The sequence below is a fragment of the Delphinapterus leucas genome, chromosome 10 (assembly GCF_059928025.1).
Source record: "Delphinapterus leucas isolate spDelLeu-1000000601 "Yukka" chromosome 10, BTC_Dleu_Yukka2, whole genome shotgun sequence".
Taxonomy (NCBI): domain Eukaryota; kingdom Metazoa; phylum Chordata; class Mammalia; order Artiodactyla; family Monodontidae; genus Delphinapterus; species Delphinapterus leucas.
In genome coordinates this window covers 82,181,711-82,206,415 of record NC_143138.1, presented here as the reverse complement: position 1 = coordinate 82,206,415, position 24,705 = coordinate 82,181,711, and the positions used below count along the sequence as shown (strand labels likewise).

General features: G+C 38.9%; 1 protein-coding gene across 6 annotated transcripts in view; it reads left to right on the top strand.

The window, feature by feature from the left end:
- The window catches only part of SUCLG2 (succinate-CoA ligase GDP-forming subunit beta), a 318,185-nt gene that overhangs the window by 251,332 nt on the left and 42,148 nt on the right, over positions 1-24,705 (top strand). Inside the window, exon 11 of one of the 6 annotated variants that reach the window (XM_022572602.3) lies at positions 9,316-10,389. The exons of the other annotated variants lie outside the window; for them this stretch is intronic. Coding sequence (XP_022428310.2) covers positions 9,316-9,431 — 116 coding nt within the window. The 3' untranslated portion in view covers positions 9,432-10,389. Of the gene's footprint in view, positions 1-9,315; positions 10,390-24,705 lie in introns of those variants that run through there. 6 annotated transcript variants of the gene reach the window in all.

The following is a 24,705-nucleotide window of genomic DNA, read 5'->3' as shown; positions in this document are numbered from 1 at the left end:
TCACACCACCGAAATTACCTGTGAAAATTCCTGCAATCACCTTAAATTAGAATATATCAATGCATGGATTGAAAGCCATGAGGTAGACTCAAGGAAGGTGTGAAAGGGAAGCCCACCTGCAGATAGATAAGGGCGTATGTAGGAATGTTCCTTCTTTATAAGAACAGTCCTATCCCAGCAGGTGCAGAACTATAAAGTGTCCTACTTGCCATTTTAGTTTAACATTAAGGCTCCTGTACCTTTGGTTTGCATTAATATCTGTTACTTTTTTGAGAGTTCATATAGTTGAAAGCAAGGGCATAGGTACCTGTCATAAGCCCTCAACAATTATATGTCAGACTTGATCCTAAACATGCTTGTGTGATCATAAACGCATACACACCATTCATGGAAATGTTGTAAAAAAACCTGGCATTCCGCTTCCTGCCACCGCCTGCTGTCATCATAGGAATGCCTGTCACACTCACATCCTGGGCATTCGGTGTTTTCTTACCAAGGGAGAAGAAATCATTGAGGCAAGTAGGTGTGCATGATAGAGCCCCACAGGCTATCTTATGCTATCTTCAATTTTTATAAAATGTGATACAAGGTATTTCAGTAAGATACTCATCCAGCTGCAGTAACTTTCCCGGGTTGCTCAGCTAGTTGGTAACAGAGCAAAGTTTAAATCTCAGCTTCCTCATCTGTGAAATGGGAATAAAAATATGGCAGCCTCACCGGGTTATTGTAAGGAGCAGATTAGTTTTAAAATAACCTAGAATGATCCCTGACTCAATAAATGTCAGCTGTCATTTTTATCTGAGCTCTTGTCCACACTTGACTGATTCCATATGGATGGAATCCACTGGCTGCCTGCAAGGTGCTAGATGTAAGATGCCCATCATCTCAGATGAATGAGGGCCACTGATGCAACAGGAGCTTTGCCTCTCATCCTCAATGAATTATTCCATTTCCGGCAGTATAATAACAAGACACAAGAGATGTGATAAGCTTTCTAAATTTACATGTCACCAAGAAAATGGACCTCCTCTGTCTGATTGTCACTTGAAAGAATAATGGAGGAGGATCAAGGGCACAGGGACCGTGAACATTTGAGGAGGAATCTGCTGCTTTATAGAATTTGGTTTGCTTCCACTGACCTCTCCTATCCCAGGGGGAGGGAAAAAAAGACTCAATTACTCAAAGCAGAGGTCGAAATATTTTAGGATTTATGAGCCATGCTGTTTCTGTCACAAGTCCTCAGCTCTGCCACTGTAGCGCAAAAGCAGCCGTCGACAATCTGTAAATGAATCACTTTGGCTGTGTTCCACTGAAACTTTATTTATGGACACTGAAATTTGAATTTCATGTAATTTTCATATATCACAAAATATTATTCTGATTTTTTCCCCAACTGTTTAAAAAATGTAAAAACTATTCTTAGTTCCCAGGTGGTACAAAAAGAGGCAGCAGGCTGGGTTTGTCCCCCACGCCATAGTTTGCTAGCCCTGACAGCACCAGCCGGAGAGTCAGATATGTCACGGCTCACTGGTTGTTTGGACAAATTATCTCACATGTCTGGACCTCAGTTTCCTCCAGTGAGAACAAGAGACTTATCCTAAAGGAGCCCTGGGATTCCTTCTAGCACTAAAAGGCCAAGGCTGTGTGGTTGTCATGTGGTTTTACAGTCAGACAAACCTGGGTTCTAGTCCTGGTTCAGCCTGTGATTTGCTGGGGGATGTTGGGCAAGTTCCTAAGCCTCCCAGTGCCTCAGTCGCCTCATCTGTAAAGTGGGGATAAAAATGATGTCAACTTTAGGCTTGCTGTGAAGATTCAACTGATAGGATACTTGTGAGCCCCTTTAGTCACTTGTCCAAAAAACATTTATTATACCTAGTATATACTGAATAAGTGCTAACTATTCTTTTTTAAAAAACTGAATTCCTATTAATATAATACTTTTAAAAAGACAGCTTCTGTACCCTTTGACTAGAGAGTGATTTTCTTCACAGCCCTGTAATAAAAAGCTGGCCTGAGTGGCAGGGAGGGGCTGCACCTTTTGAACAAAGCCCTGTAATTTGTATCCACTACTGTTGTCTTCTCTCCACGTAATGAAAGCAAAGAACAAATTTTGATAAATTAACCTGGCATCTCCGTATACAGCTCTTTTACTCCACCCAGTGGCAGGAAGTCAGTGGTAAATCATGCAGAAGAGGTGGAGATTTTTTAAAGATTTTAATAATTATTGTTATTCTTTTTATAATATCCTCTACCAATAGAAAAAGATTTCATTTTAAAATCTGTCCCCTTTGACTCTCTATGTATTGCTGTTTTTAAGGCATGCAGTTGGTAGGTAATGATTTAGCTGAGTGGCTTTCAACAGGCAGATATGAAGAAATGCCTAAAGTTCGACCAGCATGAGTTGATCAGTTAACTGTATAGGTGGTTATTAAAAGTGTTGTCCTGCAGCCTCATTAAAAAGCAATGCAGCGTTTAATAAATATTAGAGCATGTCAGCAGCACAATTTAAATGTGGGGAAGAGATAAATTTCCTTTGTAATTGGGTGCACAGGCATAAACAGTCTGTTTGGAACTCTTGATTCTGTGTCACAGTTTAAAGCAGCTATGATGGTTTCTATTTAGAAATAAAAACTGGGGTGGGAATGGGAGATGTCAGTCACTTGGTGAATCAAGAAGAAACTAACCTGAAATGCTCACATAATATCATTAACAAAAGGAATCTGCAAACCAGCAAGGCTCCCTCTGTTCCTCTTTTCTTTTCCAATGACCTCATTTCCGTGACTGCTGTTTTTCTTTCTAACCCTCTTCTCTGTGCATCCCCACTTCCCCTTCCAGCTGCTCTCTCAACAGGAACCAGGAAGCGACTTGTAATTCCTCTCCAAGGCAGGGTCCGTGGGCAGCAGGGCCTGCCCTGGCTTTGCTTCTCCCTGGCCTGTCCCTAGCCCCACTGGCTGAGCAGAAACCAGTCAGGGTGCTGGAAGGGAGATGCTGGCAGGGTCAGGGTAGGGCTGCTGCAGAAGAAGGGACTTGGCAACCTCACTTGTTTTCCCCTCACTCTCTGTTTGACTCTTTGTCTCTCATTCTCTTAGTTGTCTCCGTCTCTAGTCTCCTCTGTCATCCCTTCTGCCTCTCTCTCTCTCTCTTTTTTTTTTTTTTTTTGTCTCTTTCCCTTTCTCCCTCTCTGTCTCTCTTGTCTCTGTGTGTCTCTCTCCTGCCTCTCTTTCTGTTTCTTTCTTTTCGACTCTCCTGCCTCGGGCTCTGCCATGCCTTCTATCTCATCTAGTCTCTGTCTGTGTGTGCTTCTCTCTTTCTTGCCTCTGTTTCTGACACCCCCACACACACACCTCACGTGACAGATTTGCATCTGACCAAGGCCCCTGTGTATGTGCCCCCTTCCTCCTCATACTCCTGTGCCCGAGCTTTATATTTCAGCGCGAGGTTCTCTTCCAAAACTGCTTGGTTCTGAGCATGCCTAGTGTGTGCTTAATAATTCAGGCTGTAATGAAAGTGTAACTGCAAGTATAATTAAAATTCACTTTAGTGGATCCTGGAATGATGAAGCAATTAGGCATTTTGATATGGCCCTGCAGGAGTAGCTGGAGGGAGAGAAGGGCCGTGTGTTTGTGCGGCGCTGCCCCACCCTCTCTTACCCTGGCCCCGCTGGCTAGTTGTTAACCTTGAGCACAGCAGCCTCTTGTGCCTGGGTGGCCGGCAGTGGCAGCAGCTTGGAGTCCTCCCTCAAGGGCACTCAGCACAGCCAGTTAATACATGGACCTTCCTAGAGAAAGAGGCCACGACAGAAGCCCCTGAGAACTCAGAGAAAGCTCAGGAGCAACCCTCCTCATTTTCTCTCAGGCCATTTGGGGTTTTGATTTCAACCTCCTGAAAAAGTGTTATTTGGGGGTGTTGGGTCAGCAAGGTGATCCGAGGAGGACTCACCCACACTTGCTGCCGCCTCGAGCACACTTTGTATGGATGAGCCCATCTGTAGTTATTCAGTCCATCTACAGACACATCCTGCGTGTGGGATACTGTGCTGAGCCTGGAGGTACGCGGTGAGCAAGGCTGACCAAGTGGCAGCCCTCGTGAAGCGTGTGCTTCGTGGGGACAAGAGCAACATCAATGAGCAGTCCAAATAGTGCTGTGATTTTAGATGTACAAAGTATTCTAGAAGCTCATTTTACAGTCCCCTACTCCGGATTGGGGGTTGGGATGTGGTGACAAGAAGGGATCCCCAAAGAAATGTCATTTAAACAGGTAGCTCATGGACGTATGGTGTCTGCCCAGCAGAGAGGGCAACAGAGCTCCGGTTTGAGGGCACAGCAGGCCAAAGCTGCAGCTTGTCTGTAGGTTCACAGACTTCTTTGTCAGTCATTTTCCCCCTTGGGAATATCTGGTGCTACGTTGGGTGCTGAAGAGGGGATTAATTAAGGAACTGGCTAGTTGGTTATATCAATCCATTTATCCCTCCCCCAAAAAGTGATCAGGAGCTTATTTCAACCATACACATGGAAAGGAACTCAGCTAAACATGAACACACAGTTCTTTCAGTGGGCAGGAACCGTAATAAAGTTGGCCCTCAGGAAGAGGAGGGTCTGACTTGGCGGCAGACCTCAGGAGCATCATTCCAGCACTTGTCTCTTCACTTGACTTTTTCACCCTCTGAGTATTTGCACAGCCTTTCTCTTACCTGCTTACTTGTGACTAGTAAGTCCTTTTCATGCTACTACTTTCTATTTCATGGAAACTACTCATTGAGATTCTCTGGAGAGCGAATCTAATTGGACAAGCTAATGACCATGGTCTGTGTTTGGACCACCCTTGGATGAGGTGCAGTCAGTGTCTTGGGAACAATCGAGGTCTGCCTTGGGACAGAGAATACCCCGTGGTCCCTCATAGAGCAGGGGACAGTGGGGATGGAAGGTTTAGCCAGAAGGGGAGATTGGGAAGAGGAGACATCCTAGTTGTATGCGTTCCTTGTTCTTAAATAGCTTATAGCCTCATTGAGGTTCAGATGATCTCATGCATAGGAAAGTGCTGTGTGTTTTAAATGTCAAACAGGAGTCACCAGGAAATCAAAATAGCGTCTGAAAAGCAAAGGATTTTGAAACCAAATCCTGCCAATCAGTCACTAAGCCTCACTGCTCTTGGCTTAAAAAAAAAAAAAGAACTGATTTATAAACACCGAACTCACAAGTTCATTTAGAAACATCGAACTCACAGAGTCCTTGTAAGGGTCAAATAAAGTAATGTGGGAGGACTTTGTAAATCAGAGATTTTTTTTATTGTTGTTATGACGATGATGATGATACATATTTACAAAATCATAAGAAGGACTTATTCAAGTACAGCGTGGATGTTTCAAGCATTGTTGAATGCCCATTGCACTGCTTCCTAACTATTACTAGCCATGCTCGCTAGACTAGCCTTTAACTTATCTGTGCCTCAGTCCTCTCCTCTGTAAAAGGAAGATAATAATAGAAGCTCTCCCAGGGTTGCTACTGAGGACCAAAGGAGCTAGTGTACTTAGAACCTCAGAACAATGTGTGACCCATGCTAAGTGATAGCTGCTATTATTGCTTTTATTATTATTATGGCTACGACTAGCACAGCTAATTCAGTCCAGTTAGACAGAGCTTGGCAGGCATGGGTGAGACCTGTACCCACGGGAGGAATCACGTGGAGGAAAGGTAGATTAGAAGGTGAGAAATGTTCAGGCAGATGAGACTGCCTCTTGGGGCAATGCATGGGGATCTTGGGAGCTGTGTATTGAGAAAGGAAGAGGGAGAAGAGCCTTTTGTATCTTAACATAGATTTGTTCCCTGACAGGTTGGAGGCCAGGTGGAGAGTGAGTTCTAGTCCATGTCTCTGTTGAAGGAGATAAACATTTCCGTATTTAACTTGCATTGACCTCCTGGTGCAAAGACTGATTCGATTCTGTGTCTGTCAGGGCTTTGATTCACGCTGCGTCACTACTCCATGAAAGCGCTGCCTACAGGTTAATGTTGGAATCCCTTAGCTTGCTACCCAACACCTCCCACAGTGTGATCCTCTGTCCTACTTTTCAACCTCTGGGACCTTGGCTGAAACTTTACCAAATGAATCAAAATGCACACTGAGGTTGTTCTTAATGAAATCATAAATCTTTGGGCTTCCCTGGTGGCGCAGTGGTTGAGAGTCCGCCTGCCGATGCAGGGGACACGGGTTCATGCCCCAGTGCGGGAAGATCCCACATGCCGCGGAGCGGCTGTGCCCGTGCGCCATGGCCGCTGAGCCTGCGCGTCCGGAGCCTGTGCTCCGCAACGGGAGAGGCCACAGCAGTGAGAGGCCCGCGTACTGCAAAAAAAAAAAAATAATAATAATAATAATAAATCTTTACATCTGCATTAGTTAACTACCAGTGTGAAACAAATTGCCCCGAAATTTAGCTGATTAACCTCCTTGGTCACCTCGAAGTTTCTGTGGTGGGGAATCCAGGGCCGGCTTAGATGGGTCCTCTGACTCAAGGCCTGTCACAAGTACAATCACATTGTTGCAGCCTGGGGTCCTGTTGCAGCCTGCCTTGGGGAGGGTCGCCTCCAGCCCCACTCACATAGTTGTTGACAGGATGCAGCTCCTCAGGGTTGTTGGAATGAAGGCCTCAGTTCGTCCTTGGCTTTTGGCTGGAGGCTGCCCTGAGTTCCTTGCCTCATGAGCTTCTCCATAGGGCAGCCCATTGCCCACAACGTTGAAGTTGGCTTCGTCAGAGTGAACACACAGAAAGTGGACTTCGTCTCAGAAGTGACCTTCCATTACTTTTGCTATATTCTTGTTTAGAGGCAGGTCACTGGCTCCAGCCCACACTCAAGGGGCGTGAGCACCAAGAAGTTGGGGTCAATCATTTGAGAGCCATTTTAGAAGCTGCCTCCCACCCTTACAAAGTAGTATGTTAGTTAAAGTAATGATCACTCCCGTAACAACATGTATGTGCTGAAATGTCAGAGGCAACATACTAGAAGTTTCTTTCTCATTCATACAAAGTCGGAGACAGTGAGTGAGCCAGGTGCTCTGCTCTACAGGGTTACTCAAGCATCCGGGCTGAGGGAGTCGTTGTCATCTGAAAAAAGTGTCTTCCAAGGTTGTCTTAGCTGACAGCATTCCAGAAGACAGACAAGGAAAACCAAGAGAGAGAGAATATAGAGAGTACCAATGGAGATGTTATGGGCATGTTTTTCATTTCTGCTCACAGTGTATTGGCCAGAACTCAGTCACATGAGCCTCCCGTCTGCGAGGGGACCTGGGAAACACAGTTCCTGTTTGGGCAGTCACTTCCCAGCAGTAGCTCTCCCCCCCGTAGCAGAGGAGCATGGATCTTTGGAAGACAGCCAGCCATGACTCCCACAGAGACTTTGCCTTTTACAAAATGCTTTCACGTGTATTATTTCATTTGCTTCTCATGGCAACCTGTGCTACCAGCATTATTACCTCATTTTAAAGACAGGGAAACAGACCAGCATGTCGTTAGAACATAATTAAAGAGAGCAGGATTCAAGTACCATCTCTGCCTCTTACAACCTGTGTGACTATGGAGAAGTTCCCCTGTGAACCTCTCTGTGCCTCAGTTATCTCAAATGTGAAACAGGGACAATGGGATTTATTCATAGTCATTGTAAAGTTTTCATATGCCCCATGTAAGTCACTTAGCATTATATCTGGTGTGCAAGATTAGCATTGCACTGGTATGCAAGTGCTTAATCAGTACTAGTTATGAGGAAGATGATCACAATGTTGTCTGGAGATAAAGAAGTTGAGGCGCAAAGGAGTTAAATGATTTACCGAAAATTATGCAACTAATAGAGTGGCCAGCCAGGATCGGTGGCTGGGAATTTTAGGTAACAACTTCCCTACCTTTCAAGTTCTTGCTTGCCCTAGAGGCCATTGGTCAGATTCCTGTGTAAAGTTGCAGTGAGTCAGCCTTGACCCGAAGACACAGTGCCCAGTGTCCCCTTCACCATGGCTCTGGTGGACCCAGGGTCCCGGGAAAATCAACACTACACCACCTTCTCAGCTCGTCTGCTCCTCCTTAACTTGGCCTTTGCCTTTTTGTATGAAACATGCTGACCGAGCACCTCCTTTTAATTTATACTCTGAGGTCCTCCAAGGCCTATATTTCAAGGTCTTTGTTTATAAATAGGATCTGTCTTGCTAACTAGATGAAAGCATGGGAGAAGATGTAAGATGAGATGTTTCATTAAGACACTTAAATTTTATCACATTTCTCCCAGGGGCTTGTTCACACTGAAAGAAGACAAAAGCATTTCGCATGTTCAATAGTCATCGAAGAACACATTTGGGTAGGGTAGCTTGGCCCGCAAATGCTACAGATCCACAAGGAATGGCCAAGAGACATCATCAGAGGCTACAATGTTCATTTTCATGGCATCTGACCTTTTTGTTATATAGAGTGAGGAAGAAGCATAGATGGACACATTGAATACTGTCATTGTCTCCAAGCAGTGGATTCATGGCCTTAGGTGGGCAGATTCTCTGAACTTCAGATCTCAGATTGGGTCACAACTCAGACCCTTCGTTTTAAGAGATCATTAAGATGAAAGACTTCTGGAATGGGCCAGAACCACATTAAGTCCACTTGAGTGTGGATTATCAGCAGAAATTTCAGCTTCTATCAGTAAAAAATGTCCATTAGCCTCTTGCAAGCCCTATCTTTCATCTTTTTTTCTAGCTGGACCATCACTTGATACAGATCTTGTCACATCATCTTTCCTGTCAATGACATTGATTAGAACCTGAATTTAATTTACTTCCTGGTGAAAGACCACAGAGAGATTAGTCCTGAGCATCCTCATGTATTACTGCCAGTACTCCATACCATCCCAACGCCTTGATTTACCATTCTCTTGCTCATTTTTTGTACATAAATTTTTCTTTAGATTCCGTATTCAGAGTATTCAATCAAGGGATAAATCCATTTAAGAATATTTTCCTCTTTCAAACTAGTTGAACAAGGTGTTGTTAATCTTTCTTTGTTCACAGTCTCCTAAGAACCTCATATTTCCATTTTTTTAATGCCAGAGAAAATACAGGCAGTATCTTTTTTAATGCCAGGCATTTGAGGTGAAAAGAAGAAAAAAATAAGTTTGTCATCTGGATATATCTAAATAGCCAGATCTGGATCATAAAAAGCTGAACTGAGTTGTAATTAAATGGTGTTAGGAGACTCGGGCATCCCATGATTTCAGATTGTACGAAACTTCCTGGGGCACCACCTCCAGTTCCATCTCAGTGACTGTACACCATCCCCCCACCCCCTTCCAGGAACCAATGTCCATGAGGCCCAGAACATTCTCAGTAACAGCGGACTCCCCATTACTTCGGCCGCCGACCTGGAGGATGCAGCCAAGAAAGCTGTGGCCAGCGTGGCTGAGAAGTGATGTCTTTGTCCTGATCCCTTGGAAGAAGAAGTGCATTTACCCATAAAAAGTAATGGTTTTCTCATCACTGTGAAGAAAATGGTTATCCCACTGGGGAAAAAACGGAGAAGGAAGGAGCAAGAATCACTGTATAAAAAACTCCAATCTGTATTTTCTTGAATATCTAAACAGCCTAAATAATCTGATTTCCCTTATAGTCTTCATTAAATTAATGCCCTGCATTCTAATACTTCCCTGTCATGGTGAGCTAGCTCGGTAGGCATTATTTTGCCAGCTTTGGGGAGCAGTCTGTGTGGCCAACCAGTGTGCATGTGAGATCAGGCCCTGGTTTATTTACAACAATTTTGGTGAACATTTCGACCTGTGTAATTAAAAAAAACAAAACAAAAAAATCACAGGCTGTTAAAAAAAAAAACAGACAAGATTACATTACCAAAAGGTGCAGCTAAGACATTGAAACAGGTGTTATAAACTGCAACAGTTTTTACAATTTCCAACTCCAACATGTTTAGAAAATCCATAAATATTACAAAATATATTTTACAATGAAAGATCTGCAGTCAGTACCCCATACATGTATCCTACCATTTGCCTTAATATTGAATATGCTGTTTACCTCCCACTAAAAATAAAGCCAGAAGCCTTATTTGTGATTTTGGAGTAGAAGTTTCCCTTTTAATATCAAAACTGAAGAAGGTTGATTCTTATGGAAATCTCTGATGCTCATTTCAAGATGAGACAACACTGAAAATTAAATTACACTGTGAATGTCTCTGTCTTCTCTCCCCTCCCATTTTCCCTCAGAATCTACCACCTGGGAAAATGTAATTGGGAGAATGTGGCTTTTTTGCAGTGTCCATTTTTACGGTGGGAATGTGATTTAGGTTTTTGTCTAAATTTTGGTAAATTTTTATCTGTACAGAAATTCAAATAAAATCCTCTGTTTTGTAAACTCTAATATCTGTGTTTCTTATTTTAATCCATTTTATTCCTCAAACATTTTTTCTCTTTTACTAAGACACTGGCCTTAGTGTCTTAGGCATATCTCCAAAGTTAGAAGATTTGGGTTGTCCCAGGATTATTCCAGTTCTACTCAACTTTATCAGCAACCATATCTGTTAAGAGATTATTTAATGAAAGAATGAACATTATATACACACCAGAAGCCCAGGTAAGTGCCACAGATGTCTCATAGGTTAAAATGTGACCTCAGTTTGCATAAGGAAATACACAGACATAACCTCCTCCCATATATGAGGCTCAGGTGCCAACTATTAACAGTTTCCTTCTCAATGTGCAAATGTGTCACAGACCAAACCTTTTCGTTGGTCTTTTTTTTTTTAACCAGTTTTTACATTGTTCTCATAAATTTTACATCTGGACAAAAGTCGTTTTTTGGTTTTTGGTGTTTTTTTTTTTTTTCCGGTACGCGGGCCTCTCACTGTTGTGGCCTCTCCCGCTGCGGAGCACAGGCTCAAGACGCGCAGGCTCAGAGGCCATGGCTCACGGGCCCAGCCGCTCGGCGGCATGTGGGATCTTCCCGGACTGGGGCACGAACCCGTGTCCCCTGCATCGGCAGACGGACTCTCAACCACTGCGCCACCAGGGAAGCCCTGGACAAAAGTTTGAAAGTCATTATTTTATAGATCCATATTTGCCATGGAGAAAGAGCTCATTTGATAGATCAATCTTATGTCCTTTCTTAATTGTTATGCAATGCATGAAAAATATTAACAGTGTCTTTTTAAGTGTGTTTTGGTTTTTGATAGATTAACTAGTTAGTATTGTAAAAGATATAATGTATACTCTGTCATCGAGACAAAAACTACATATTTGACTCTTTTGCCCTTTGTAAAAGCTTGTGTTCACATGGCTGTACATATTGATGTTTCTAATCAATACAGTTTGGAGGAGGGGATAAAGAAATTAAATCATTCATGTGATTATTTTATAACAGGGTTAATAACAAGCAAATAGCCCTTTATTTTCAAATAAGTGGGAAGCTTTATTTTCTTGGAAGCTCCAAGTATTGAGTTTATGTTGCTTGTATAGTATCCCTGTTGCTCAGCACAGTATAGCTTCCATAAATTTTTATGGAATGAATTTCCGGTGTGTGTGTAGCCACAGCTATACTGAGTACAGAGTAGAAGTGGGGGCGCTTGGTGTTGGTTGTGGATCTGAAGTCCATACATTACCTCCTCCAGGGTGCCCTACATTTTCTGACCTTCTGGCATCCCCTTTGAGTCTTTGTCTCAGCTGTACTATATGTAAGGGTGAAAAATAATTTCCTTTAAATTTGATTAGTATTTGTTAAACTTGGCCCTATCCTAAGCAAGAATATCCACGAAAGGAGGTTGACAGTCTAAACACGGTACTCAGTATCCAAGAAGCTTGAAAAGTAGTACACACTTTTTTACCCAAACTGCTTTGCATGTAAGATTTTAATGGATTTGCTAGTCTACCATGTCTGTCTCCTAGAACCAGCATCAGATTTAGAGGAGATTAAAGTCCTGACCCTTTCACTTACCAACATTCACTTTTTTGGGTTGAATAATCTCTCATACTTGTATAGATTCTCTTGTAGTGGCACAAAGCAACTCAAGCTTAAGAAAAAAGCTTTCTTAAAAAAAAAAGAAATAGTAATTATGTACTTACAATTTGTTCTTGTAATTACAAAAGGCAGATGTTTTTGGTTACAGTTAAGGCTAGATCTGGAAACTCAGAGCCTCAGAACGTGAACTCTGCATCTCATAGCAGCTTGTCTCTGTGTTGGTTTCATTCTCAGGCAGCCCATTTCCACAAGATGGCAAAATGCCATCCCAGGTACATATTCTCAAGCTTAGCATCCCTAAGGGAGAAGGAGTGGGGCAGGGGGCAAGAAAGAGTAAAGGATGGAAGAAAGGGAGGGTGGGAAGGAGAGGGGGAGAGAGAGAGAGAAGGGAGGAGGGTGAGGTTGGTTCTCTCCCGGTAATTCTGAGACACATTCCAGAACTGAGATGATCAACTTTAGGTCAGGAACCTATCCCTGAACCAGTCCTCTGGCCAGGAGTTTACAGGGCTCTGACGAGTCCAGACTGGGTTAAATACCTACTTGTTGGCCTGAGAACGAGACCACCCTCACCCAAACTACCAGAGCTGAGAGTAAGAAATGGAGGGGTAATTCCATAAGGAAATTGGGTCTCCAGTAAGAAGAAGCAGTGTTTTCTGGAAAAGAAAACTAAGAGATGGTAACTACAGTCATCAACCATAGAGCAATGATGTTGAACCAGTTGTTCTGTAAGGACTGTTCCAACTCTGAAATGTCATGATTTTATTCTATTAATTTCTCACCATTTCTTTGGAGTCCATCTTACACGTGCATACAGGTTACCAGGTTTTTTGAATAGATGCTGCTTGAGTCATCTGAATATTTGACTTTGATTTATTTGTCTTGAACAGTAATGTCCACATAAGAAGTAATGGCGTTGAGGCACTTTGCTCAATTTTAGTTTTCTATTTAAGTTGTAATTCAACTCAGGAATTAGTAAAATAGCCAGGAAATTTTAAATGACCTGACTGGATCTGTGAATCACTTTTAGTTAGTTATTTTAGAGTTTATATGCTATGTCCATCCCTCTCAGTTTGCTTTTGGCAAGAAAAAAGATTATCATCCTAAAGAATTATTTTATTTTTATTCAAGGTTTTAATAAAATGAGAGGAAAAATTATGTTTTGACATTTCTAAATTAAATATTTAAAAATCTGATTATTTGCAGGATGCAATATATGTTCAAATAATTAAAATAAATGAAAAATCATATAATAGTGGTGAAAAGAAAAAAACAAACAGTGGGAGGAAGAGCAAGAAAGGCTATGTTCTTCCATATCCTTCTAGATCTGGAGTTGGCAAATTAAGGCCCAAGGGACTATTTAGTAAGTAAAGTTTTACTGACACACAGCCATGCCATTTATTTGCATTTTGTCTATGGTTGCTTTCATGCTACACTAGCAGAGTTAAGTAGCTGTGATAGAAATTTTCTGGCCCTAGAATGTTTACTTGTTGGCCCTTCACGGAAAAAGCTTGCCAACCCCTTCTCTATATATATTACCCACAAAATGACAGCACAGATGATTGTTTCCAAACCTGGGAAAGGCAGATTTAGGCATTAAAGTGATAAATGAATAAATAGGAAATATGATCTTTGACCTTTGCATTTTAAACCCTGTGAAAATTGACTAGTCTGCAAAAGGCCATTTGCCAATGAAAACCTTTTAAATTATGTTAATTTGCTTCTTTCCATCACCACAAGAACTGCCTGTACATAGCTCTTCGTTCTTCTGAACATATGCTATTGTTAACTACTTACAGGTGTATTGGAATAATATCAAATCATGGCTACGAATACTGAACTCCCAAAGAGCTGTACCTATCGAGTCATACTCAAAGTGGTCCTTGCTAGAGAATTTTTTGTGCATAATTTAATCTTGGGGTCCTGGGAAGATGATAAGAAAGCAAAGGAAAAAGTGATTTCAGTGCACCTGATCCCTACAACATTGTTGTAAAGGCATTGTTTCACTTTATCTTTGGGGAAACATAGTGAGATAAAGTTGCTCTGCTAAAGTTACATAGTTAGTGGCAAAACTTTAGGCTTTTGGGCTTCTGGTTCTTGTGAAATTCTATCACTTCTAGTGCATCATTGCCCAGTAGAACTTCCTGTGATGATGGCAATGATAAGTACTGGTGCTGTCCATTATACAGCCACATATGACCATTAAGCACAGAGAACTGAATTTTAGAGACTATTTAATTTCAAGTAATTATTAGCCACTTGTTGCTGGTAGCTACCATTTTGGACAGCACAGCTCTATAGTCTAAATCTACTGGTTTATTATGCATTACTTTCACATCAGAGGAGCTCAGATTGATTCAGTGCTTCCTTTGTTCCAGGAACTTTACAGCTGTTGCCTTAATTAGTCCTCTTAGCATCCCTGTGAATTTATCATTCCTCCATTACAGATGAGATGTTTTACAGGTGATATGTATCTCAGGGCAGGTAAGAACATGACTAAGAACACAATACCGATATGTGACTGGTCAGGATTGAAGTCTGATATTCTGAATCCAAAGCTAGTGCTTTTTGTTAAACCTGTCAGGACCCAAATCCAGTATAGTTATGCTGCTGATAGCATTGGATAATTTGAAAGAATGTTAGAGGCAAAGATGTTTAGCAAGCTGGGTGCTTGAATTGTTTGCCTTTTTAGTGTACCTTATACCTTGGGAAGGAAAATTTAAAAGCTGAAAGATCGTCCTGTGCAGTTGGACAAGTTGTATAGACTATAATGGGAATGGCACCTTTCCACACTCGCACAGTAAGACATAAGGCAGGGGCCATTTTCTAGGGACCTAATTCCAAGTGCCTTTTTGCTAATTCGTTGCCTTCCCTGATACACAAAATGATGACCACCCACAAGACGAAAGGCAGAGGGGCAGGAAAGGTGAAGGCTGGAGAGAGTATTATCATAGAAGTAGGAGAAAATTTAGATAGAAGTATCATTATTCTGAAAAATTTGGGCCCAGAAGTCTTGTCTCATATTTTAATATTCAAAATAGGCCAGTTGCAATTCTTAGGTACCTTATGCCAAACATCACAAATCAATTAGATTTTATATGCCAACTATGGAAAAATATATCTTTTTTCTTGTTCCTCTCTTGTGTGTGCAGAGGCAGTGTGTGGAGGCATGTTTTTTTTCTTTGTTTTTTTAACTGGGAGACCTTCTAGCCCTTTTCCTAGCTACAGGAGAAGAAATGAAATACAGTCATTATGTAGCAGTTATTTAGAGATCTGTTCTCAAAGATCAGACAGAAACTGGGATAGACTGGAAGAATTGGAGGTTCTTATTTGGAGTTCATTTTCAGTTGTCTTTTAATGTTGACTATTCATGTACTCTAAATCCTTATAATTATTTCCCCTGAGGGAGGAGGGGAAAGTTTAAAAGACCTTGTATTAAGAGCACAAGCTACAAACAAAGACTAGATAAGCTGCAATCTATTAAAATAAAGAAATTGTTTGCAGAAAGTTTTTCCAGAGAGTGGAAGCAACCCAAATGTCCATCAGCCAATGACTGGATAAAAGAAATGGGGTATATCCATGTTCATGAATAAAAAGGAATGAAGTACAGGAATACTACAGCATGGAAGAACCTTGAAAGCATTAAGCCAAATGAAGGAATCCAGTCACAAAGGCCATATATTATATGATTCCACTTTTAGGAAATGTCCATGGTACACAAATCTATAGAGGTAGCATGTAGATTAGTTGTTGCCAGGACTGGAGAGGAGAGGAGAATGGGGAGTGACTGCTAATGGGTTTTCTTTTGGGGTGACAAAAATGGTCAGAGATTAGATAGCAGTGACGGTTGCACAACTCTTTGAATATACTAAAAACCACTGAACTGTATACTTTTCAGGGTGAATTTTATAGTACATGAATTCTCAATAAAGCTGTTCTAGATATAGGATGGATAGACAGATAGGTAGGTAGGAGGCCTTGTATTCAGAGTTGCATGTGTTAATACAGGCGAAGGTTGGGTTTTCTTTCCAGCTCTTCATTTATATTATCTTCATTTATATTATCAGAGGAACAGACCACTGAACAGGAAGACAGAGTAGTGAAAATAAGCTAAACAGAAAAAAGAACAAAAAGAAAAGAGGACAGTTTAAGAGTCCTCTAGAACAACATCAAGCATACTAACATCCCCACTGTAGGGGTCCCAGAAGTAGAAGAGAGAGAGGGAGGGACAGAGAACATATGTGAAGACATAATAGCTGAAAAGTTTCCTAACCTGAGAAAGGAAACAGGCATCCAGGTCCTGAAAGCACAGAGAGTCCCAACAAGGTCAACCCAAAGAGCTCCACACCAAAGCACGTTGTAGTTAAAATGGCAGAAATCAAAGAGAGAATGTTAAAAGCAGCAAAGGAAAAGTAACAAGTTACATATAGGGGAACTCCCGTAATATCAGCTGACTTTTCAGTAGAAACTGCAGGCCAGAAGGGAGTGAAGTAATATATTTAAAGTGATGAAAGGAAAAAAACCCTAAAACCAAGAATAATCTACTTCGCAAGGCTACCATTCAGATTTCAAAAAGAGTCTTACAGTTAAGCAAAAACTAAAAGAGTTTGGTACCACAAAACAAGCTCTATATGAAATGTTAAAAGGACTTCTCTAAGCAGAAGAGAAGAGCAGAAAAGGCCATAACCAGAAATATGAAAATTATGAAAGGAAGAATCTCATTGATAAAGGCAACTGTACAGTAAAGGTCAACCACTTATAAAGCTAGTAGGAAGGTTAAAAGGCAGAAGTAGTAAAATCATCTGTACCCAAAATAACTAATTAAGGGATACACAGAAGTCTGTAAAATATGATGTCAAATACAGTAAATGTGGTGGGGAAGTAAAAATGCAGGATTGTTAAAATGCATTCAAACTTAAGAGACCAGCAAATTAAAATCATATATCTATCTATCTATCTATCTATCTATCGATATATATATAGATAATATAGATATATATGGCTATATATAAACCTCATGGTAATCACAAAAAATCTGTAATAGATACACACACAAAAAAAAGAGTAAGAAATCCCAACATACACTAAAGATAGTCATCAAACCACAAGGGGAATGACCAAAAAAAGAAGAAAGGAACCAAAAAAACCACAAAAACAACTCCTGAACTATTAACAAAATGGCAATAAGTACATACCTATCAATAATTACTTTAAATACACATGGACCAAATACTATCAGAAGACACAGAGTGGCGGAATGGATACAAAAACAAGACCCATATATATGGTGCCTACAAGAGACTAACCTGAAATCTAAAGACACAAACAGACTGAAAGTGAGAAGCTGGAAATGGTATTTTATGCAAATGGAAAGGAAAAGAAAGCTGGGGTTGTGATACTTATAACCAACAGTAGAGACTTTAAAACAAAAACTGTAACAAGAGACAAAGAAGGATATTACGTAAGGATAAAGGGATCTATCCAACAGGAAGATATAACAATTGTGTGTGTGTGTGTGTGTGTATATATATATATATACACACATATATATATGCACTAAATATAGGAGCACCTAAATACCTAAAAAATATATAAACAACCATAAAGAGAGAAATTGAGAGTAACACAGTAATACTACAGGACTTACATCAATGGACAGATCATTCAGACAGAAAATCAATAAGGAAACACTGGTCTTAAATGATACCCTAGACCAGGCAAACTGTATGACATTCTATCCAAAAACAGCAGAGCACACATTCTTTTCCAACGCACATGAAACATTCTCCAGGATAGATCACATGCTAGGCCACAAAACAAGTCTAAGTTAATTTAAGAAAATTGAAATCATATCAAGCGTCTTTTCTGACCTCAAAACTTTGAGACTAGAAGTTAACTACAAGAAAAAAAAACCCACAAAAAACACAAACACATGGTGTCTAAACAATATGCTACTAAACAACCAACGGATCACTGGAGAATTCAAACAGGAAAACAAAAAAATACCTGGAGACAAATATAAATTAAAACATGCAATCCAAAATCTATGGGATATAGCAAAAGCAGTTCTAAGAGGGAAGTTTATAGTGATACAAGCCTACCTCAGAAAACAAGAGAAATCTCAAATAACCAATCAGCCTTATACCTAAAGAAATAGAAAAAGAAGACTATACAAAACCCAAAGTTAGTAGAAAGAAACAGCAGAAGTAAATGAAATAGATACTAAAAAAAAACAACAGAAAAGGTTAATGAAACTAAGAGCTGGTTCTTTGAAAAAACAAAATTGATAAACCTTTAACTAGAATCATCAAGAAAAAAAGAGAAGACCCAAATAAATAAAATTAGAAATGAAAACCCAAACATAAATGGTCAACTAATCTATGACAAAGGAAACAAGAATGTACAATGGGGAAAAGACAGCCTCTTAAATAAACGGTATTGGGAAAACTGGACAACTTTCTCATACCATGTACAAAAATAAACTCAAAACGGGTTAAACATTCAATAAATGGTATTGGGAAAACTGGGCAGGTACATGCAAAAGAAACTGGACAACTTTCTCATATCATGTACAAAAATAAACTTGAAATGGATTGAAGACTTAAATTTAAGACCCCAAACCATAAAATTTCTAGAAGAAAACATCAGCAGTATGTTCTTTGACATCAGTCTTATCAATATTCTTTTGGATGTGTTTCCTCAGGCAAGGGAAACAAAAGCAAAAATAAACAAATGGGACTACATCAAACTAAAATGCCTTTGCACAGCGAAGAAAATTATCAACTAAACGAAGGGTCCCCATACTGAAAGGGAGACGATATTGGCAAACGATATATCCAAGAAGTAGTTAATATCCAAAATATACAAAGAACACATACAACTTGACGTGAAATACACAAAGAACTCAATTAAAAAGTGGGCAGATGACCTGAATAAACATTTAAGACAACATACAGATGGCCAACAGGCACATGAAAAGATGTTCAACATCACTAATCATTAGGAAAATGTAAATAAAAACCACAATGAGGTATCACCTCACACTGTCAAAATGGCTATTATCAAAAAGACAACAAACAGCAAGTATTGGCAAGAAAGTGGAGAAAAGGGAATTCTCATACATTGTTGGTGGGAATGTAAATTGGTGCAGCCACTATGGAAAACAGTATAGAGACTTCTCAAAAACTTAAGTTAGAACTACCATATTATCCAGCAATTCCACCCTTGGGTATTTATCAGAGGAAAACAAAAACACTAATTTGAAAAGATATATGCATCCCTGTGTTCATTGCAGCATTATTTACAGTAGCCAAGATATGGAAACGACCTTTGGGCACATCAATAGATGAATGGATAAAGAAGATGTGATATACACACACATGCACACACACACGCACACACACACGTACACACAATGGAATACTACTCAACCATTAAAAAAGAGTGAAATCTTGCCATTTGCAGCAACATGAATGGACCTAGAGGGCATTATGCTCATTGAAATAAGTCAGAGAAAGACAAATATTGTATGATATCACTTATATGTGGACTCTAAAAAACAAAACAAACGAACATAACAGAAACAGTCATAGATATAGAGAACAAACAGATGGTTGCCAGAGGGGATGGGGTGAATGGAGGAGAGAAGTGAGGGAGATTAAGATGTACAAACTTAAAATTAAAAAATAAATGAGTCATACGTGTGAAGTATAATGTGTGGCGAATATAGTCAATGATTATGTAATATCTTTCTATGGTGACACATGACACCTAGACTTACCATGATGTTCATTTTGAAATGTATAGAAATATGGAATCACTATGTTGTGTACCAGGAACTTAACATAGTGTTGTAAGTCAACTATACTTCAAAAACAGTCACATAACAAATTCATATGAAAAGAGATCATATTCGTGGTTACTAAAGGCAGGGGCTAGGGAGAGGAGGAATTGGATGAAGGTGGTCAAAAGGTACAAACTTCCAGTTACAAGATAAATAAATATTAGGGATGTAGTGTACAACATGACTAATATAATTAATACTGCTGTATGTTATACATGAAAGTTGTTAAAAGAGTGAATCCTAAAGATTTTCATCACAAAGAAACTACTTTTTTCTATTTCTTTTGTATCTATATCACATATTGAATATTCACTAAACTCAGTATGGTAATCATTTCATGACGTATTTAAGTCAAATCATTATGCTGTACACCTTAAACTTATGCAATGCTGCATATCAATTATATCTCAATAAAAGTGAAAAAATTGAATATAAAAATATTTTTTAATGCTTGTACTTGCACCTCTTCAGGGTTTGGAAATGCCTGCTGTATGGCAACAGGTATATCAGGAAGAGGGAACAGCTGGGTTGATCTGTCTGACTGAAGCAAAGGCTGGAAGCTCTGTGCTGAAAGCAGGAATGATTTGATGCCAAAGGATATATCTCTTCACCACCATCAAGGAAATGTGAATGGTGACAGCACACACTACCAACTAGATCAAGATGACCCTGGCCCAGTTGAACAGTTTCCCATCCACCCCTCCCCCCAGAATTTTTACCACTGGCACAGACTCAGGAAAGGAGTTGAATATCACTTTCCAGCTCTCAGAGAGGTAGACAACTGATCTCAGATAAGGTGGGCAGTGAATCAAAGAGAATCTGCACACACTATTTCGGAACAAAAATAATAAAGAGATGGCCTGTGTCAGTGATGAGCAAGAAAATGAAGAGCATAGTATCTGTGCTACACAGTAAAGGAGAAAGAGAAGCTCCACATATAACAGACAAATGTCCCCTTTTGGAAAAACATAAAATGTATTACTCAAGAAAGAGAAAACATATTACTGATAAAGCTTCATGGTATGGAAGAACTTAAGAAGAATATTAGTTCAGTTAATAAACAAAAACATGATCACACTGACTTACAAACAGAGGAAGTAAAGGGAGCTAAGGAAACCAATTGAGGACCAGAACAACAATATTCAAGAACTAATAAATAAGTCACAAGGATCAATGAATCTTAAATATACTGCAATGCACAGGAGACCCCCACACCCCACACTGAAGAGTTTTCTGGCGCCAAATGTCATTAGAGTCAAAGCTGAGAAACCCACATTTAATTGCATTTATTAACTTACGATAGTAAATATGGGTTATTGGTATAATTAAAATAAAGATACCAAAAGAAAAAAAAGTACTAAAGGGAAAAAAAGCTGAAACACTGATGTTAAATGAAGGATTGTATGATTCACAATGAATGCAAAGGGGAAAATGAAGAAATTAAAGCACTTAGGAGAAAATAACAAAGAGATAATACAACATAAAGAAAATTGGTGCCATTGAAGGAGGGATACCAACAACTGAAAATGAAAGTTATTTTAAAGATAGGACAAAACCTCATTGGAAAGAATGTGGAATTATGCCTCAACAATGAAAAGAACACTGTACTCCAGGAAATATCAATAACAAAAGTCGACTATTTAAAGACCAAATTTCTCAAGTTTGAAGATAGAGAATGCTTCACTGCCCTGACTGAACATACAAATGAGAATATACAAGAGAGAGACAATCATACTGGACTTATATTTCTCTCCAATCATTTTTAATATCAGAAGACAGTGAAACAAAATATGTAAAATTCTTAGGGAAAGCAAGTGATACCCAAGAATATGTTAGCCAGCCAAGTGAGCACTTTTATCACATTATTGTCTGTGAGAAAGATTGGGAATAATTTCAATATCTATATATAGGTAATTGAGCAAATAAACTATATTTTTTCTAATCAGTGGAATACTATGTATCCATTAAGAATGATGAAGTAGACATAGGCTTATTTGTGAACAGGTGTTCATAATACACATGATAGCATTTGAACTTAATAGATATCTACAGGACATTTCATCCAAAAGCATCAAAATACACATTCTTTTCAAGTGCGCATGGAATATTCTCCAGGATAGTTCACATTCTAGGCTATAACACAAGTTTCAACAAATTTAAGAGGATAGAAATTATATCAAGCATCTTTTCTTACCACAAATGTATGAAACTAGAAATCAATTATAGGAATAAAAATAAAGACAAACACATGTAGACTAAGCAACATGCTAATAAAAAACCACTGGGTCAATGAAGAAATCAAAAAGGAAATCAGAAAATATCTCAAGACAAATGAAAACAGAAACACAACCATACAAAATCTATGGGAAGCAGCAAAAGCAGTTCTTAGAGGGAAGTTTATAGTGATACAGTCCTACCTCAAGAAACAACAAAAAAAATTCTCAAATAAACAACCTAACCTACCATCTAAGGGAATTAGAAAAAGAAGAACAAACAAAGCCCAAAGTCATCAAAAGGAAAGTAAAAATCAAGATCAGAGTATAAATAAATGAAACAGAAAACCCCCCGAAAAAAACTAAAAGAAAAGATCAATGAAACCAAGAACTGTTTTTTTGAAAAGATAATCAAAATTGATGAACCTTTAGCAAGGATCATTAGGAAAAAAAGAGAGAGGACCCAGATACACACACACACACACACACACACACACACACACACACACACACACAAAGAAATGAAAGAAGAGAAATTACAACTGATATCACAGAGATACAAACAACTGTAAGAGAATACTGCAAACAGTTATATACAAACTGGACAATCTAGAAGGCATGGATAAATTCCTAGAAACATACAATCTTCTAAAACTGAATCAGGAAGAAATAGATTATCTGAACAGACCTATCACTATTATTGACATTGAATCAGTAATCAAAAAATTCCCAGCAAAGTCCAGGACCAGATGGCTTCATGGAGGAATTGTACCAAACTTATAAAGAAGAGCTAATACCTATCCTTCTCAAACTATTCAAAAAAACTGAAGAGGAGGGAAGAATCCGAAATTCATTCTACCTGGCCACCATTACCCTGATAACTAAAACCAGACAAAGACATAAAAAAAGGAAATTACAGGCTAAAACTCTGATGAATATAGATGTAAAAATGCTCAACAAAATATTAGCAAAGTAAATTCAACAATATACAAAAATGATCGTATACCATGATAAAACAAACAAAACCACTAGCAAAGTGAAAAAAAACTTAATGGAATAGCAGAAAATATTTGCAAATGATATGCCTGATAATGGTTAATATCCAAATTATATTTAAAAAACTACTATGTATGAAATAAGATACAAGGATGTAATGTACAGCACAGCAAATATAATCAATATCTTATAACTTTAAATGGATTGTAATCTATAAAAATATTGAATCCCTATGTTGTACACCTTAAGCTAATATAATATTGCAAATCAACTGTAGTTTAATTTTAAAAGTGTTCATAATATATGCTACAGAAGAGCAGTAACAAACAATACATGAGATAATATTTTTTAAAATTTGTTCATGTGTTTATATCTGTAAACATAGAAAATTTATCATAAGGATATAAATTAATTTTGTTTTCTTTTAATTTAACTTATTGGTTCTCAACTGGGGACAGTTTTTCTCCTTCAGGGACATCTGGCAATATCTGAGACTTCTGTTTGTTAGAACTGGGAGAATGCAGCTCACTTCTAATAGCGCTGAGAATGCAGCTAAATATCCTCACGTACAGGACAGCCCTCCACAAGGAAAAATCATTCAGCCCAAAAATCAATAGTGCTGAGATTGAGAAACCCTGATGTAATTGTATTTACTAATTTACTATGGTAAATATGGGTTACTGATATAATAAAAATAAAGTTACCAAAAAATACTGTATCAAGTGAAACTGGCAAAGATTTTGCTTAGTACATGAATGTGTTCAAGTTAAAAAGATATAAATTCATTTATGCAGTCCTTTGTTAGGGGTCTTGAATTAATTTGCAATGCAAATCTTCACTAAGTGAAAACTTAGTAAATCATACTGTTCTTTTAAATAATAGTCTGTGTTGGGAGGATAAATATCAAGTTGTAAAAGAAAAGAAAATATGGTCAATATAGACGCAAGTAAAAGTTTGTTTTTAAAATGATCTATTTAAATAACCTCCTCATTCACTTTACATTGTAGTATCTCAGAATAAATGATAATTTAATCTTAGGCCTGGGATTGGAATAATTAGTGATCCCCAACTAGTATACATTTCACGGATATACACCCCCAGTATTGTTTAATACATAGGAATTATTTTTTCTACAGTATGAGTTGTGAGATATTAAAAGTGTTTCATTTGTTTGGAGTCCCTTAAACCTTTGAAGTGTGTTGTCTAAAATTCTCACCCTTGAAATTATGTCCCATTGGGTTCAAGTGATGCATGTCAAAGAGTATGTGGATCTATGTTGAAGCCTTTAGTGGGGATAAAACTTGCTGTTTAAGAAGAAGCGTAATGTAAAGACAAGCCAGCACTGCAGAAACATGACTGGTTAAAGGGAACGTGGCAGACTTTGCCTCCTGCATATATAAAAATTGTGTTCAAGCCATTCGACAGTTCTTCCCAAACTGCAACAGACTGCTGGAGAGGACCAAATGCTGCTCAAACGTGTCATCACTTTAGTGCTCAAGTTGCAAATATGGCTAGTATGTTGAAGGTTCTACTGAGTGTTTTCGTCCTTGGAAGCATAATATCTAAAATTCTAGTACTTGAAAGTGTCCCATGAACACAAAACCTCTTCAGGATCATGGTCCCGGCAAAAGTCATTTTAAAATTAGAGCTTGAAAAATGTAGCTAATTAAATTT